At 27.6% G+C, this 17,840-nt stretch overlaps 1 protein-coding gene across 19 annotated transcripts in view; it reads left to right on the top strand.

Moving 5' to 3' along the window:
• LOC107445917 (protein hu-li tai shao) overlaps positions 1-17,840 on the top strand; it is a 75,724-nt gene that overhangs the window by 35,897 nt on the left and 21,987 nt on the right. For 10 of the 19 annotated variants that reach the window (XM_071187625.2, XM_087155511.1, XM_071187622.2 and 7 more), the window contains 6 exons: positions 550-792; positions 8,095-8,301; positions 10,093-10,223; positions 11,205-11,331; positions 14,960-15,070; positions 16,304-16,396. In XM_071187625.2, coding sequence (XP_071043726.1) covers positions 550-792; positions 8,095-8,301; positions 10,093-10,223; positions 11,205-11,331; positions 14,960-15,070; positions 16,304-16,396 — 912 coding nt within the window. Of the gene's footprint in view, positions 1-549; positions 793-8,094; positions 8,302-10,092; positions 10,224-11,204; positions 11,332-13,132; positions 13,169-14,959; positions 15,071-16,303; positions 16,397-17,840 lie in introns of all 19 variants that reach the window. The other 9 variants (XM_071187623.2, XM_087155509.1, XM_071187620.2 and 6 more) reach the window with 1 other exon arrangement.

The raw sequence follows: 17,840 nt of genomic DNA, 5'->3' as shown, positions 1-17,840 counted from the left end.
TTCGGTCACATCTGGTAAATTTTGAAAATGGACACCTATTTTTGTGAGCTCGAAGCATCAACTTTTCCCACCTTTTTAACTTTTGAAGCATCCGCAGTTTACATTAACAAACTACTTGCATTGTTTTTCGTTTTCTTTTTATTCAAAAATTCTTTTAAGATATCTAACCTCAAAATGCAATTTTAACCTTTCGCGCATTAACTCCAGAGTTCAAGGTACAATTTGTTTGCATATTTGCACATAAAACCAGTTTCCTCCAATGTTATAAAAGTAGAAAATTATTTAAATATTTAGGATTAAAAAAGGTTTTTGTTTTTGAATTATTAAAATAAGTTTGATCCACATTACTAGTTATTGCTTCATAAAACATAGTCTCCATTTAAATATATTCTGAAAAATATACATTTCCAACACATAAGTCATGCCAAATTTTCTCCATAAACCAAATTAAAACTTAGTATATTTGTAATCAGTTTTATTTTAATTACTGTTATCCTAGCATGCTAAGTATTAACATACATGATAAACATTTTTTTATTTTTGTTTCAGGTTTCATCCATGAAAACTGGTCTCCTTGCAGTTTCTCAGGAAGCTGCTTTAATTGGTGATGTTAGCTATCATGATTATAATGGTATACTTGTTGATGCAGAAGAACGAGAGTCTATTGCACGTGATCTTGGACCAGTAAACAAAGTTATGATTCTCCGGAATCACGGCTGCTGCGTAATGGGAGAAAGCATAGAAGAAGCTCTATTTTATCTTCAAAATCTTATTTTGGCCTGTGAAGCCCAGGTAAATAGTTCTTTGCTTTGGTAGTTGGTTGTTAAACACAGGAAAAAATTTCAAGTTGTGTGTTTGACAAAAAAGTTGCCAAACTCAAAGAAGTTGCCAATTGATATAAAAATTAAATTATCAAACTCTTAGTGTTAACATTAAGAACAGTCTCATCAGCCATATAGTTTTGGAGAGCATTTTTTTGTATACATAAAAAAAGTTTTAGCTATAATGTTAAAACACTTTTCCCTTAACTTTTTTCTTTTAAAAAGATTTATGTAGGATATTCCTAGTTATAATTTTCTTTTCTGAGGTTTACACTTATTTCTTTAAAAAAAATTCATTCTTTTATTAAAAAAAATTTTAAAACTGTGTCAACTTTTTCTTTTTTAAGTGATTGTTTTTGGCTGCTACCAAAACATTCATGGCAAGATGCCTTGACGTTAGCAGGTGGAGCAACGTTTATTTGTCGACATACTCAAAAGCATTGATTGACTGACTTTATTTGTTAAAATTTGGAGGTTTACATTAGTGTCTTTTTCTCTTTTGGTGATTACTATGATTTGGCAGGAGACAGTATCATCACATTGCATGTTAAGAGAAAAATTTACTTATTTTTAAGCTTTTAATCGTGACATTTACATTGTACTACTTAAACATATATGCATATTTTATTATATCGATATATTTTGCTTTGGCTATGTTAATACACTATTAGAAAACACTCTAAAATATGGATATAATCATGTGAGCTGATGAGATCTTTTCGTTTTTTTTAAAAAATATTTTTAATTTTTCTTTTCTTTTAAAATATTTCTTTCCCATGTGTTCTTTGTATTTATATCATATTATATATCTATATACACAGTGAAACTTCCTGTTATGGACACTCCTGCAAAACGGACACTGCTCAATACAGACATATTTATAATTTCCCGGGAATCTTCTTTGAATAAACCATTATGTACATTCTCCCCAAAGCGGACATTCCCGTAACCAGACGCTGACAGTTATTTTTGTCCTGAAACGTTATTTTCCATCTCTTCAAACCGGACTCTACTTTTTCTAAATTTAAAAAAGAAATATTATTTCTGCTCTAAATTGCAAGAAACAAAATATGGAACTTTTAACCATTTTTAAAGCATGCAAATTTTTTGCCTTAACTATAACTAAAAATATTGCTAAGTTATTTCACTACTAAAGAATCAATCTTTCTCCTGTCACATTGACTTATCTTTGCAAAGGAAGGAGAGAAAATGATACTGCTTTTGTCAAATAATTCGGACACCGGTATTTTTTGATCTTTTTATCTGGACAACACAGGTTATGAGACCCCTAAAGTTGAAATGACGTCTTAAATGTTCTCAATGCTTCTTCACAACTGAAAATTTCTCTCATTTCCTTATGAATCTGCAGACTGTATTTAACACAGCTGGGGTTAAAAAAAAGAACAGAAGTATAATCTTCGAAGTGTTCATATAAATGAAACATTTATTCAGACACTTGATAGATGATCAGTTGTGAATAATAAACTGCTTAGGTCCTCATGACTTAATGGTATAAATTTTTTTTTTCCTTCTGTGAATAGTGGGAGGTTTTTTTTTCAAGAAGTTATGGACCAAGTTTCCTATCAAGTGATAGGTAGGTGTTAGGGAATGTAAACCTGATAATTTAAACTGACTGAGGACGAAAAGCTCCTATTTGGTATCATGTTTAACTTGAATATCTGTACTAATAGGAAAATTATATCCATTTATCTGTAGCTACATCTAAAATTATGTATTTATATCAAACTTTTTAAAATTTTCTTTTTATTGAAAAACAGTTTTTTAAAATTGAAATAAATATCCTTGTAGATAGTTATTGTTGATTATTATTCTACATTTATCAAAATATTCTAAAAACAATTTATGTTAAACTTCGTTTTTAAGGTACCCTCCCTGTAAACTAACAACTCTCATAAATGGACAATTTTTTCGGTCCTTAGAATGTTTGCTTGATCGAGGTTTCACTGTATATATTTATATTTGTATATATTTATACAGAGTTGTCCCGAATTCATGGTACAAACTTGAAGGGTAGGTACAGGACATAAAAACATGTATGTATTGTATAGTAATGTATGGATGCAAGTGATGTAGTGAGGTGCAAACATAAAAAATAAGAGATGATGGAAAAGACAATGTTTATTGAAAGTGTCGTTGACAAGTGTAATGTTTACAATAGCTGTTCACAATTGCGTCAACCGGTAGCGATACATGTTTGACAGGGTCTGTAGAGCGATTGGCGCACACATGCAGCAATGAGATCCTCTCCTGAGTCTAGTGGAGTCACATAAACAAGATTCTTAAGAGGTCTCCATAAAAGGAAATCGAAGCTTGAAAAATCGGGACATCAGGGTGGCCAATGAACTTGTCCACCACACCTCAAACTTGGCATTCAGGCAAGTGCGCATTTCAGTGGGCTGGTGCCTCATCATGCTGAAACCACATGTGGTTATGAATGACAATCGGGAACATCCTGCAGTAGTTCTGGTAACACCTGTTCCAGAAGAAAAAAAATAACATTCAGCATTAAGTCTCGTCAGTAGTAAGTATGGGCCAATCAAAAAGTTGTTGATAATACCTGCTCACACAAAAGAATCGTTGATACTCATGTAGACATGCTGCATGTGGATTCTCAGTTGTCCACACATGGGAATTGCTTGCACTAAAGACACCTTCACATGTAGACGTCGCTTCATCTGTAAATAGCACATGAGCTATGAAATCAGGCTGCAGTACATATTGCTGTATCACCCACTGGCAGAAATTCATGCATACAGCTCTTCGTCGACCAGCTTCTTGTCTGGTGATGTGGAACAAACCTGTTTCACAAAGTTGAAGATTTAGCCGCTGAAAAATTCTGCCACCCGGCATTCGTCGCTCAAGAAACTGTACTTGATACATTATTAGCACAGTTCTGGTGTTACCATTTGCACGGCCTTGCATGTAATGCTACTTGTACGGCATATTTAGTCTTTCGTCGTAGGCATCAGCACAATTGCGAATGGCACGCTCCCCTACTGGGATGCATCACGTTGAGCGGCGGCTAGACATATACTCTTCTCCTGTTTGCCCCTCACCGTGTCACGCCCATACATTCCTACAAAATATTGATTTTTGCAATGTCCTGTCCTGTATCTACCCTTAAAGTTTGTATCATGAATTCAGGACCACCCTGTATATGTATACATATGCATATATATATATATATATATATATATATATATATATATATATATATATATATATATATATATATGTGTGTGTGTGTTAGGACTGGGCTATAAATCGATATATCGCGGCATATCGATTTAACGCCTGTATTGGCAGGCCGGTACAGCGACTTTCGTTCCAGGCGATGCATCAGAAATCTGATTTAAGCCGTCGAGTAAAGAAGACGAACGATATAGCGATACAAGACACGCAAGGATCTCATATGTTCTGATGCCAACTCGAGCTGGGGAAGACGATGTGCGTATCTTTATATTGAAACGGTCTTGATTGATGAGCGGTAGAATCAGAATCAGTTTTGAGAACATATATCGTGATCTTGCATGTTTATTTCCGCACCTCTTAGTTTTTTTTCCTATCGTTTCTTGTAGATTATTTTCAGTGGGACGGACTTTGTGATCCCCGTCGTTACCTTATTCTGAACGTAATCAAATTATTGAAAAGAATACATAAAGAAGTGTTTCTTAATTAGGTAAATTTTTTTTTGAAGCAAAAATTTCTTTTTCTTTTAAATGCGAAAATTAATTTTGATATTATATGTTTAAGTATTATTTTGCATCATTGAATTTATTACAAACGGAAATCTAATTTAAGGTGCCCATAAAGAATTAAATTAAAAATAAATTAAATTTGTTAGGCTATTTCTTACTTTATTTTAATTTATTAAAAACGTTTTGGATAAAATAATAATTTAATGGGTTTTTATTACTGATTTTAAATTTATAAATCTTTAGTTGTTTTCACTTAATAAAATTATAACAAAACTTATTTTTCCTCTTTTGGATTTGGACATAAATCAATCAACTTTGTTTATTCAAAAAAATTAGTAATCTTTGCGATTGCTACTTCTTTTTTTAAAATCATTTAGCACTTCGTTTTATTAAAGAGTATAATCATGTTTTTTTAATTTTCTTTCAATATTGTCAGTTGAATATATTATCGAATATCATAATTCCTTTGTTTTTTTTTTAAGAAATTAAACCTTACTTTGTTTTTTCGTTCAGAATTCGGTAATTATTCAATTTAACTTTATTATTTATGTGAAATAATAATGATAAAAAATAATGTTGTTTTAAAAGTGTTTTTTTTTGTTTAATTTATTTAATACTTTGTTTTAAGCATACAAATAATTTTTAAAGAACTTATTTTTTAAATTTTCTTTCTGTAATGTTAGGTAAATATATTGATAGATTTCAATTTTATTTATTTTTTTATTTATTTTTAAGCTAAGAAATCTCGTTATTTGTGCTATCATTTTTAGAAAATATAACATTAATATCTTTCTTAAGCAAAACATATACATCAAATTCATAAATGGGTTTAAATCAATCTGAGTATGAAGTTTTAATAGAAATCCGACTTTCTGCGCCTTACAAGTAAATGAATTTCACAAATACTATATCGCGATGCAAGACTGACGATGCATCACAATATAAAATTTCTTATATCGCCCAGTCCTAGTGTGTGTATATATGTATGTATACGTATGTATATATGTATGTATATATGTGTGTACATATATATACAGTACCGGTCATAAGTTTAGACTCGTATGTATTACAAAACTTTCAAAAATAGCTAAATATTTCTGACCTATATGTGTATTTTATCAAACTTTGTAAAACTCTATTTCTATTTAAAACTGTTAAGAATTTTTTCATTTTGTATCTATTTTGTTGATTACGAAAGGAATGAAAGTGCATGTAAATGCCTATTCTAAAAAAAGTGTACTTTATTTAAAAAAATGCCATTAATTTTTAGTTTATAAACAATTTACTTTTAATCTCTTTTTGTAAGGTTTATTATAAATTAAGTTCATGTACATAACACATTTAAAATTTTGATATAATAGCCTTCATTTGAGAGAATAACTGGTACATGTTAACCTTTGTTTTTAACAAAGGTTAACATTATATACTATTTATTACAGAAATATGAGTCAAAAACCAGAAATAAGTGTCAAAACATGTGCAGTTATTATTGCACTTCATGGAGAAGGCTATTCATGTAGACAGTTTGCCTCTAAAACTAATGTTTTCCAGACCACTGTTGTCAGAATTTTGCAAAGGAAGAAAGAAACTGGCCAAAATAAGAACCGCCAATGATCAGGGAGACCTATAATGAAGTCCAAATGTGAGGATAAGTTTATTTGCATTTAAAGTAAGCGCCAGCGGACTCAAACAGCATCAGAAATCCGTAAGGAATTGAATGCTACTAAGCTGAAAACAGTGTCAGTAATTACTGTACAACGTGACTGGTTTAAAAAGTTATGTAGCTGCTAGAAAACCTCTTTTGAAAATACAAAGCATTGTTAAACTATGGAAATGAGCTAAAAACATGTTAACTGGTCTTTAGAACAGTAGTCAAATGTTTTGTTTACTGATGAGTCAAAATTTTAGTTTGGAAGCAAACAAAGGAAGTATGTTCATCGTTTAGTTGGTGAACGTTTGACAAATCAATGTTTACTACCAACTGTAAAGCATGGTACTGGTTCAGTCATGGTTTATGGATGTTCTGCTAGTGACAAAGTTTGAAATCTTGTTTGAATAGAGGGAATTATGGATTAAAAGTATCATCACAGAATATTGCAGTGTCACGCTTTTCCGTATATAACAGAGAATCGTTGGTCTTTGGTTTGTTTTTTAACAAGATAACGATCCGAAACATTCATCGAAATTGTGTAGAAACTACATTGCATCAAATGAAAATAAAAAACTACTGAAATACATGGATTGGCACCCTCAATTCCAAGATATTAATCCTATTGAGCTATTGTGGAATTAACTAGCTAGAAGTATTAGAAAAATGCGATGTACCAAACAAAACGAACTTTGGGAATTTTTACTTAGTTGTTGGAACAAGATCTCAGCTAGAACATTGCAAAAACTAATAGAAAGAGTGCCAAAAATATGTGCTGCTGTGATTAATGCTAATGGAGGATATTTCAAAGTCTAAAACATTGGACAAAATTCATAAGTTGAACATAAAATTATAGTTCTTACTACGTAAGTGTACCTATAATTATGAAATTAAAGTTAATTTGCTGAGATTTTCAGTTTAAAAACCTTGTAATTTGTTTATTTTTAAAAATTCAAGAGCGAGTCTAAACTTATGACCCGTGGTGTGTGTGTATATATGTATATATATATGTATTTATATATATATATATATATTTATGTGTATATATATATTTATGTGTATATATATATATATATATATATATATATATATACACTCTATATATATATATATATATACATATATATATATATATATATATATATATATATATACACAGTGTTTTCATCATAGAAAAAAATGGGTGAGAATTTCTCACCCTTTCTCAAAAAACAGGGTGAGATTTCAGAAAGTTAAGTGAGATTTCCAAAAACTTAAAAAACACAAATAGACTTGGAAAAAAACTCATTTCTTTTATTATAATACATTTTTAACGTCTTCTATTTTTTAAAGCATTGAATATTCTTGCTGCATCATCATAGAAGATTTTGCCTTTACTAGGTATTTGTCCATCTTACATTAGTGCATAAAAAATTTGAACATCTTACATGAAAAAACCTTACCTACGGTAAACACGTGGTTGCAGAGAAATGTGTTCTGAAAGGGGTTCCGTGGTTCGGTTGTGTTCTGTTGTTCGAAAAGGTTCTGAACAATACTGGTAAATAGGGAAGCTAGATAACGGAGCAAATGTTGAAAATAATGAGAGATCCAGGAAGAAAAGTGAAACGGATTTTATTCTAAATAGCGTAATTCGAAGCTTCTTCCAAAATGCGAGAAATTCGCGAATTTTGAAATTGATTTATAGAATGCGCGAATTTCTCGCAGTAATAATTTTTTAATGCGAGAAAAGAAAAAAATATGCGAGATTCTCGCGTTCTCGCGCTGTAGTGAAAACACTGATATATATATATATATATATATATATATATATATATATATATATATATATATATATATATATATATATATATATGATATGTGTGTGTATATATATTTATATATATTGTTTTGGAAATATTACTCATAGGTTCGATTGATGCCCATTGGTTTGGATAATATTCAAGTAATGTCTGATGATGCTAAACAACAAGTTCGAAGCATTGTTACTACTAATCATAGCATTGTATCTGGGAAGCCTGATAGTACTTTGGATGAAGAGAAGGACCCAAAAGTAAAAAAGTTTAAAGTGTGGGATTTAGAATTTGAAGCACAAATGCGTATGCTTGATAATGCCGTAAGTAGCCAAATAAAAATATCATTTTAAAGATTTGACCATAAAATGCAATTACTATGTCTATTCACTCTTCACAAGTTGATTTTTTTGCTTGTTTTTTTTTGAAGTAGTTTTTAGTTAGTTTTTTGTTCTGTAGTTTTTATTGAAGCTGAATGTTTTCCTCTTAGAACATTTAATGATTTCAGTGTTGTATTTTTTAAAGTTTTCTTCTTGTTTTAAATGTTTGACATAGTTAAAAAATTTAATTTTTTCCAATTTTTTTCCCCATTGAGCTTACAAGACATCTTAGCTTGTTAATTATATTGCTGTGGGGCAGAACTATTGCTTTGTTTGTAAAAATCATTGATTTTCTGATTCAGTTAGAAGTAAGAACTGATGGGACAGATGTAAATTGGGTAGTGGTTTCTTGGAATCATGATAGGAGAACACTTGACAAAAAGTTGTCTTATGTGCTCATTGCAATTACCACCCACGTTTTTTTCTCTTTACAATTATATAGGGCTGTAGTTCAACTAATTGTGTAATTCATAGTAAGACAGATGAGGAATCTCACTATGTTACTCTTCATTGCTAGTCCATATAAAATTTAAAGGAGCTTTTTCAAAAGTTCCTTTCCACACACAATCAAATACTTTTTTTACTGGCAACTTTAATACAGTAATTTTCTAGAATCTCAAATCCAATTCTAGTCAAATCTAAGTTATGCTTGTTACAGCAAAGTTATGCACAGGTTTTCTCCTGACTTTATGAAGTCAAAACATTTTTTAAAATTTCATTGATATCTTGTTAAATTACGACTCGCAATAAAATAGTTTTAAGGATTATTTTTATGAATATTTTGTAAAATAACATTCTTGTAAATATTAATTTGATTAACTGTTACTCCTCAAGGAAGTTATGGTTTCCAAATAAAGATGTCTGAAAATAAAAGAAGTAGCAGTATAATATTATTTAGAATGAGTTTGCGGGGTTAGCTAAGAAAATCATAATATTAAAAATCAATATTATCAAGTAACTTGTGTATTTTAGTTTTGAAAAATTATTGACCATCTATTTTAAACATGTAGATTTTTTTAGTCCTTAAAACAAGATTTTATGGGTTTTTTTTTTTTTTTTTTTTTTTTTTTTTTTTTTTTTGGAAAAAATTTGGAGGAATTCAAAATTTTAAATTTTTAGTTTAAAAAAAACTCACTACAACAAATGCTTTTTTTAAAAAATTTTATTTTATGAATAGTGTTATTTTTTAAAAAAGTGTCTTTTTTGTAGTGGCATCTAAGTTTATTTTGTTTTGTAATACAGCAATTTCTTTTCTAAGAATGTAAATTATATAATGTAATTAAAAGCCAGAATGTAATTTTCTTTTGTTTAAATTATATGAAGTTTATAGAAATAATTGTCATGAATAATTATTAGTTCAAAGGTAATTTTTAATTATCAATATCAAAATTTTTGTTTTTATTAAAAATGAAAATATGATATTGTATACTTTGTATTGTATGAATAAATCAGAATAATGTTAATCATACAAAAATACTGTCATGAAGATGGAAGTAATTATATCACAATATATTATCCATTATTTGTGATTTATTCGCTAGTTGATGTTAATTACTTGAAGTTTTTTTTAAGCGTTTTTAATGTTAAAGCGGTGTTTTTTAGACAGCAAATATCATTGAGGGTTTCCCTTACAATTGTAGTGGATATTTAACCTACTAACTTTTCTAACCTATTCTAATTGACAAGAAAAGTTTTCTTGTTTTATTTATTATTTTATTTTATTTTTTTCTTCAGGGATTTAGAACCGGCTATTTGTATAGATACCCACTTATCAGAGTTGATTTACCAAGGCAGAAAAATGATGTTGAAGTTCCTCCAGCTGCCACATCATTTGTTCAATATTTAGATGATGACAAATGGCTAAGGTATTTTTTATTATCTCTTTGCTTAATTTGTTTTATATTTTCTTAACTTTATTACTATTTTTTTTTTACTTTAACAAGAACTTTTACAACATGATTAATTACAAGTAATTACAAGTAATATATAATATTTTGTGCATTTCAAAAGGCAGTTATTTTATGTTATATTGTATTTGGTTTTAGAAAACCCTACTTCTACTTTAAGAAAAAACAATAAGAGTTAGCCAAAATAATATATTTAAATTAATATTTTTTAAAAATAAGCCAGCTTATTTCCAATGTAACTAAACATGTTAATTTTTTAAAAAAAATTTACATATTTGAAGGAATTAAATTTTAATCTTTTTTTTTAATAGAAGTTTTTATTTTACTATTCTTTATTTTTGTCAAATCCACAAAAGTTACATATATAAAAAAAATCCCTGTGTGATGAAGAAATTTATAATTCATTTTTTATACAATGGCAAAAGCTTAAAAAAATTTGACAGTCTTGTAAATGTCATTACTAACTCATAATTTTTTATAATGCTAAATTTTGAAAATTTATTTGTCTTATAATTATAATTATAATCACAATTTGTCTTATATTGTGATTTGTCAAATTAGACGTACTTGCTGTTGCAGAATCCTTTAAGTTTTTACTGTTTAGGCATCATAATGTACTATATTGCTTATAACATATTAGCTGTTATAGCTCTAGAACTTAAACTTTTAGCAGCCTTGCATGAAAATACTTTTATTTTATATCTTCATTTAAGCAGAACAACATTTTACATAATTCTAGATAAGATTTCTTGCTGAATTTAGCTTCAGTTGAAGTTTTTGATAAGTATTCAGAATATAAGATTAAATAATATTAGACACCCAGGTATTTGTGAATGTTCATGCAGAATGCATCTATTAACAGATTTGCACATTGTACTGATATATTTTGTTGTTACTATTTTATTGTTATTAAAAGCATATTTTCTAATTTACTTTTAGTCCTTTGAAAAAACTTATGGATGGTAAAAAAACTCAAGATAAAATGAGATGGGTCAATTCTCCAAATGTTTATCAAAAAGTTGAAGTCCTGGAAACTGGAACTGCTGATCCTAAGAAAATTACAAAAGTATGTCTTTCTTCCCATGTGAAAAATATTGTGTTCAGTATTTTTCAATTTTAAAGGAAATCTTTTATAAATTTTATAGTTTATTTGTGCTTTTGAGTTAATTGTGCTTTTAAGCAATTATTACCAGTCTTTATAAATATATATATATATTGGTTCAAATTATTGGTTTGAACAGTATATAGAAATTTTATATGTACCTGATTTTGAGTATTTGTGAGTTTTCTTACAGTAAATAATGTTTGGCAAAGTAGAGGAAGACTTTAAATCAAACTAATTAGTTCACTTAGACCTGAATTTGTTCCGAGAGAATGATTTGAATCATAGAATCACTGGTTCAAGCAAAGAATCAGTACCATCTCAATCCAAAATTATTTGATTTGTACAGTTTATTGTGTAAATTAATAGATATTATTGAATTTGACTAATTCATTTACTGCTTTAAATAAACTTCTTGTTTAATTTCTGCAAATGCCATTTTTATCATATTTAGCAAAACTTTTGAAACTATAATTTACTTCAATTTTTAGAGTAGTATTTTGGAAATCTGCATTATTTTTTTAATAATTTTGTTAATTTATAAGCTTCTGAAATTCAATAATTTTTGAGTTCCTGTACTCTTAGGATGAGGAAACTTTATTTGTTTTGAATTTATGCAAAGACAAATTTTTTGTTAAAAAAAAACAGTGAATGCTTCTGTATTTATACAAAAAAATTTATTTTGAAATATAAATACGTATAATCAAAAATTTTTTTTAAGTATGAAATTATTAAAGCATCTGTAAAATAGGAAATTACTGGTTAAAAGCTTTTGCTCAAGGTTCTAGCCCCTTTTAAATTGTATTGTTTACTGTTTACCTATTTTCATCAAAAAATATAACTAAACCAGTTGTTAAGTGATGGGCTATGCTGTTCAATTGGAGCAAGGTGTGTAGTGATCTTAGCATTTTATAGTGAAAAAAGGCACCTTCTAATTTTTACTATTAATTTTTTAAATTTTTGTTAGCAGTTTTGAAAAGTTTCTTGAATAGGTCTTACCATGCAAGATGCAAAATTAAAAGATTAGAAAGGAATTCTGTTTTTTATATTTAATCTTTTTTTAATATTTAAAGTACTTTTTCTGCGTATACAATATGAGTATTGAAAATTCCAATACTGTCAACAGTTTCCTAGATCTTAACAGGCTCGTGTATTTTCTTGACAAGCATTGGAGTTACATTGCATCACAAAATAATACTTTAAAAATTTGTTTTTAAGTGTGATAAGGTTTCGAAAAGAATTTAAATGTTTTTCCTTGATGATCTTGCATACTATGTGTTACTGTTCATCCAATGAAGTTGGATCAGCCATTGTGGCTGTGTATATTAATTTAATATGACTGATAAGGATTACATTGGGTGTAAGGCAGTAAAAAAAAATTTTGTTAAAATGCATTGTTTTAGAATTAAGTAACTAAATAAGTTTAAATAATTAAGTTTAATGGTCCAAAAATTTCATAATGTTTAAATTTTATTATATTTTTATAATATTAGTTTGTGTTCTATATTAGTATTTTTGATCATGGAATGTTACAAACTTTTTACTTTTTTCCATGCTCTGTACTAAATTTTAAAGTTTCTGATATTGGTTTGCAATGAAATTGCTTTGTATTTTCAGAGACCTTGCTTAAATGAAAATAAGATTTCTTATTCTTTGAAGTCTTTGTATATTTAAACTTTGATCTTTTAATTATTTTGTGAAATAATCAATACAATTTGCTTCAGAACATTTTATCAACATTCTAAATTTTCTTTTATTCCTACAGTGGGTAGAAAGACCAGATAATGGGGACATTGAACCTGTAAGAGTTTTATCACAATAATTAACCTTAACAATACTGCTTTGCAATGAATGCTACTGCTTCAAAAATAACCTATAGTAATTTTCATCTCATTAATAACAATTTTTCAAGCATGTTACTGATATCTTTCTGATGCTGGAGTTAATGGCTTGCTTTTTATTTTCCCTTGAATATTTTCATTGTGTACCTAGTACACAGTATATAGCATTTATTATAAATTTATTTCAATGAAGCTCAATGAATGTTGCTAGGTGTAAACTTAAGCCATAAGTTTACTTTCAGCCATGAAACAGTTTAGGATGTGTGTTCAACCTTCTGTTTCAAAGATACCCAATTCTTCCTCTAAGAACTAATATTTTAAAGAAACACAAAATTGCATACCATTGTTTCCTAGACTTATAAATTCATTAAAAATGTTTGCAAAGTCTGTTTGCTTAATGGTCATTGAATGCTTAGTTTGTAAAACAAGGTAAACTATTATATATTTTTTACATAGTACTCCTGGGTTCAAAAAACTTTGTTTTTGATTGTTCATAAGTTTCTGTTATGAAACAAATTTTTAAAATGTGGAAAATTTAGGGGAAGGTGTTAATTTTTTGTGTATGTACTTATTAAGTATTTAAAATATTTTTATGGTATGTTTTATTTAATTATGAGTTGTAATAGTAGTATTAATTAGTTTAAACATATCTAGTATTCTTTTATTATTTAAATTTGAACAGTTCATTTTAAATAAGACCTAAGCTTTGAGCAAATAAACTGTTTTTAATCTATAAATATTAATTTAAAAGTTTACAATTAAACTATCTTTTAATTAGTTAAAAATTTGCTTTTCAGACAAGTTTCTGCAATAGAAGATTAATATCAATAATTATTTAATGCTACTAAGAAAATCTAATTTTATTAAATCTAATTTTATTTCTTTTTTTATAATTTAGTTGTCAAATTAATGTCAAATGTTAGCTGAAAGGCAAAGGTATTACTTGAATTTTGGAAGCTCACATTTTACAACTGCTATAATTATAATAAAATTCCATAGGTAATCAAAAGATTAATGAACCAGAAAAAAAGTCCTGAATTTTTCTCTGCACAAAAATTAATGAAATATAAGTTAAATGCTTTATAAAATTAATCTACATGAATAAATACCCTGATAAGTGATGTGTTTGTATTAAACTCTTAATATCACAAAGCTTATGAGATGTTCACAACGGCATCTCAACTAGGTTTTCACACTACCCCCTTGTTGAGTTTTTTTTTTTGTTTAAGCTTTTTAATTATTCACTTAATAAAATATGCAATAAACTTAATTATTTATAGCATAATATCTCTATTCTTAAAAGCAACGAGTAAAAATAGTTTAAAGTAGCAATTAATAAGTAAAATTAGACTTGACTTACCATCATAAAAATCTTGATTTTTAATTTTTACTTAATAACTAAGTGTCGTCATGCAACTGCATATAGAAGTATTACTCAGTTTTGCCAATCTGTCAAACTTAGAGAATTTTTTTATGATACATAATAGTAATATTACAGTTGTTCACATTAGCTCTTTATCCACACCCTCTCTGCTTTATGAAATTGTTTGCAAATTATGGGTAAATGATATGGATAAATATAACTGTCCTTTATTATATAATTTTAGGTTTATTTCTTTAATAATAGTTGTTTTATGATTGATACTAATAATATATTGCATGCCTTTGCTTCGCTTCCAACTAACCTATAATTTTTTAAGCCTGAAGAGAAGTTAGTTTTTTTTGTTATCAATTTTAAATTTTGTTTTCAGTGGGTTCAAGAAGGTTCTCCATCTCATAGCACATTAGTTAAAATCGACAGTGCACATCAGTTTGTACCAAAAACTGGTGATCCTAATGAATTCAAAAAGAAACAGAAAGAGGTAAGAAAAGGAAAATATTTAGTTCTAGTTTAATGTTTGCAAAATAAAAAATTATAGTTTATTAATTTAGTACCATCAAATATTGGCATATTACTTACTACTACATTTTTTAGGTGTCATAAGTAGCTTCTAAAAAAAAATAATTGTTAAAATAATTTATTACCACAAAGTAAAGTAACAGAAGTATATTTTAGAAATTAAAGGCTATATTTTTATACAAATGCTTTTTTTTAAATCTTTTTATTTTTTAGCCCATGCTTCAATGGAAATAAAATTAATAGTCATTATAGTTAAATTGTGCACCAGGTTCTAAATGTAATTATGAACAAACTTTTACTTTTAACCTGAGATAACTGCAGGGGTAATGAAATGGCTAACAAAATGTCAGTTTTGTCATATTTAAAAAAAAAAGCTTGGACCCATAAAATATTTGAAATTATAAAGTCAATATAAAGTAACAAACTTAAAAGTTTTCAAATTCTTAACATTGAAATAATGATTTTGATTTAGAAAATACAGTTTTTGTCCAAAATATGTTCTTTCCCCCCCCCCACCAAGATGATTACGTTTTCAGCTTTCAATTATAAAATATTTAATTAACTTTCATGTTAAAGTGTCAGTATTTTATAATAAATACAATTCCTTCCCCCCAAAAAAAATATTAATCAAATAATAAAAAAATATTCTGTTTTTTGATTGCAACTGCCATTTTGTTATCTGCAGAGCCCTTGCTGTCTATTAAATTTTCTAATTTTACTTTATTTTTTTTAAATATTTTTTCAATTGAAGTTGTAATATTTTTCAATAAATAAGAAATTTTTAAATTTGTTCTGCAAATTTGCTTTTAAACAATTGGACTGAACTTCATTGTTTAATCGTTATCTTCTGTGCTTAAATCTTTTACTTTTTTTTCATTTCTTGAATTTTGTGAAACCTACACATATGCTAATGTATGGATACTATTTACTTTGATTTTGAGGTTTTTTCTTTGTTATATACATCAAAACATTTTTTTTATATTTGTTGCTGCATATCTTGATAAATCAAAGCATCATATAGTTTTTAGTGCTTTTTTATGATAATTTACTTTCAAAAATTTATTTTTTCAAACCATTCTCATAGCAGGGGTAAAAAGTTAAGCTATTTATACTGAGCAATTACATAAGTGTAACATATTTGTTAATTTTATAAATGTATGAGGTAAATAACCAATTTGAAAATATTTATTTTAAGATAAAAGAGAACAGAATGCATTCAAAAATAACTGCTGGACCTCAGTCTTCTCTATTAGAAGGTGTTACCTGGGAGGAAATAAAAAAGATGCAGGTAAGATAAGTCTTTTTTACTTTTTAAAAACTGGGTAAATTATTAAATAATTTCTTGATTTATTCGCTACAACTTATTTCCAGGTCCTACTTTCAACATTTTACATGAAATCACTTAATGGAATATTTTGCATATTATATTGAAAACTTTGTGGCACATTTACAAAATATTTAAATACTAAAATTTGTCTTAAGTTACGCCTACATGCATATCTGCTAAATTTAAGCTTTTAACAATGTTTCATGTTAGACTTGCTTTTCAGATTAGTTATAGTTGATATGTTATAATTTTAAATCTGGTATGCCTAAGTTGCAATTTTTTAAGGATACTTTGTCTCTTGTCAAACTATGGTTCTGCTTACACAGTGTAATAACTACTTTATTAATGTTGAAATTTATAGTTAGCTAAAAAAAGAAGCTTAATTATCTGCCTTCCCTAATTAAAAATAAAGAATTACCTTCAAATATGTTAAAAAAATCAGACCTTAGTAGCTTAGGTTGATATTACAGACAAAATTTAATCGAACTTTTTAGAATTTTTTCCCCTCATATTGCAGCTATTTTAAGTGGAGGGAAAAAATTTGTTTATTGAGTTACAATTTTCTGTAGTTACAATTCTCTCTCACGTACGTGATGCAGTAGTTAAATTAGTCATGATTAAATGTCTGGATTGATCAAATATATCTTTCTCGTTATGAAAGTCTTGTTTTGTCTATAAATAAATGAAATAGTTATGTATGTTGCTTTTAAAATGTTAAATGTTAAAAATTTATTGTCTCCTTTTTATTTCAGAATACCTTTTCTCTCCCTTTACTAAATATGTTTCATTGTAGAGCATTTAAGAGTAAATTTATTTTATTTCTTGAAGAAAGAATATTTTAAACTTTATTTAGTTATTAATTTCATTTAGTTAATAGTAATTTGCTGTTTAGTTTACATCAAGCCATTTTTTTAAACCCTTAACATTTTATATATTTTTCAATTTTGGTTATGGCAGGCCATTCCACATCTGGAATAGAACTGTTTATCTTTAATAGTTTTGTACAGAAAGCTTTAATCAATAGATAAGGCGAATTCAGCCTTTTCTATTATAAAAGTAACTTTTTGTCTGAAGATTAGGATATCACATAAAACTAATATTATTTATAGGAATATAGCTATGAGTAAATTAATCATTTTTCATCAACCTTATGTATTAAACTTACTTTAAAACTGTCTCTAATGAAAATTATTTTTTTTTCTTGAGCTATCCTTGCCATAGCATTCATAAATTAAAACATATGGGGTAAAATGCAGAATTCTAGTCTTTGAAGTTGAGGAGGTTGAAATGGTGGGGGATTTGTTTCTCCATGTGTGTCGCGGAGACTTCAATATTTTTTTCTTAACCTTGGAAGTTCTTTAGGGAAGCAGCAAATTCTTTAATTTCTCCACTATGTCTGAAGGAA

The sequence above is a fragment of the Parasteatoda tepidariorum genome, chromosome 11 (assembly GCF_982258835.1).
Source record: "Parasteatoda tepidariorum strain Cologne lab strain chromosome 11, Ptep-v5.0, whole genome shotgun sequence".
Lineage (NCBI taxonomy): Eukaryota > Metazoa > Arthropoda > Arachnida > Araneae > Theridiidae > Parasteatoda > Parasteatoda tepidariorum.
This window is presented reverse-complemented; position numbering and strand designations above follow the sequence as displayed.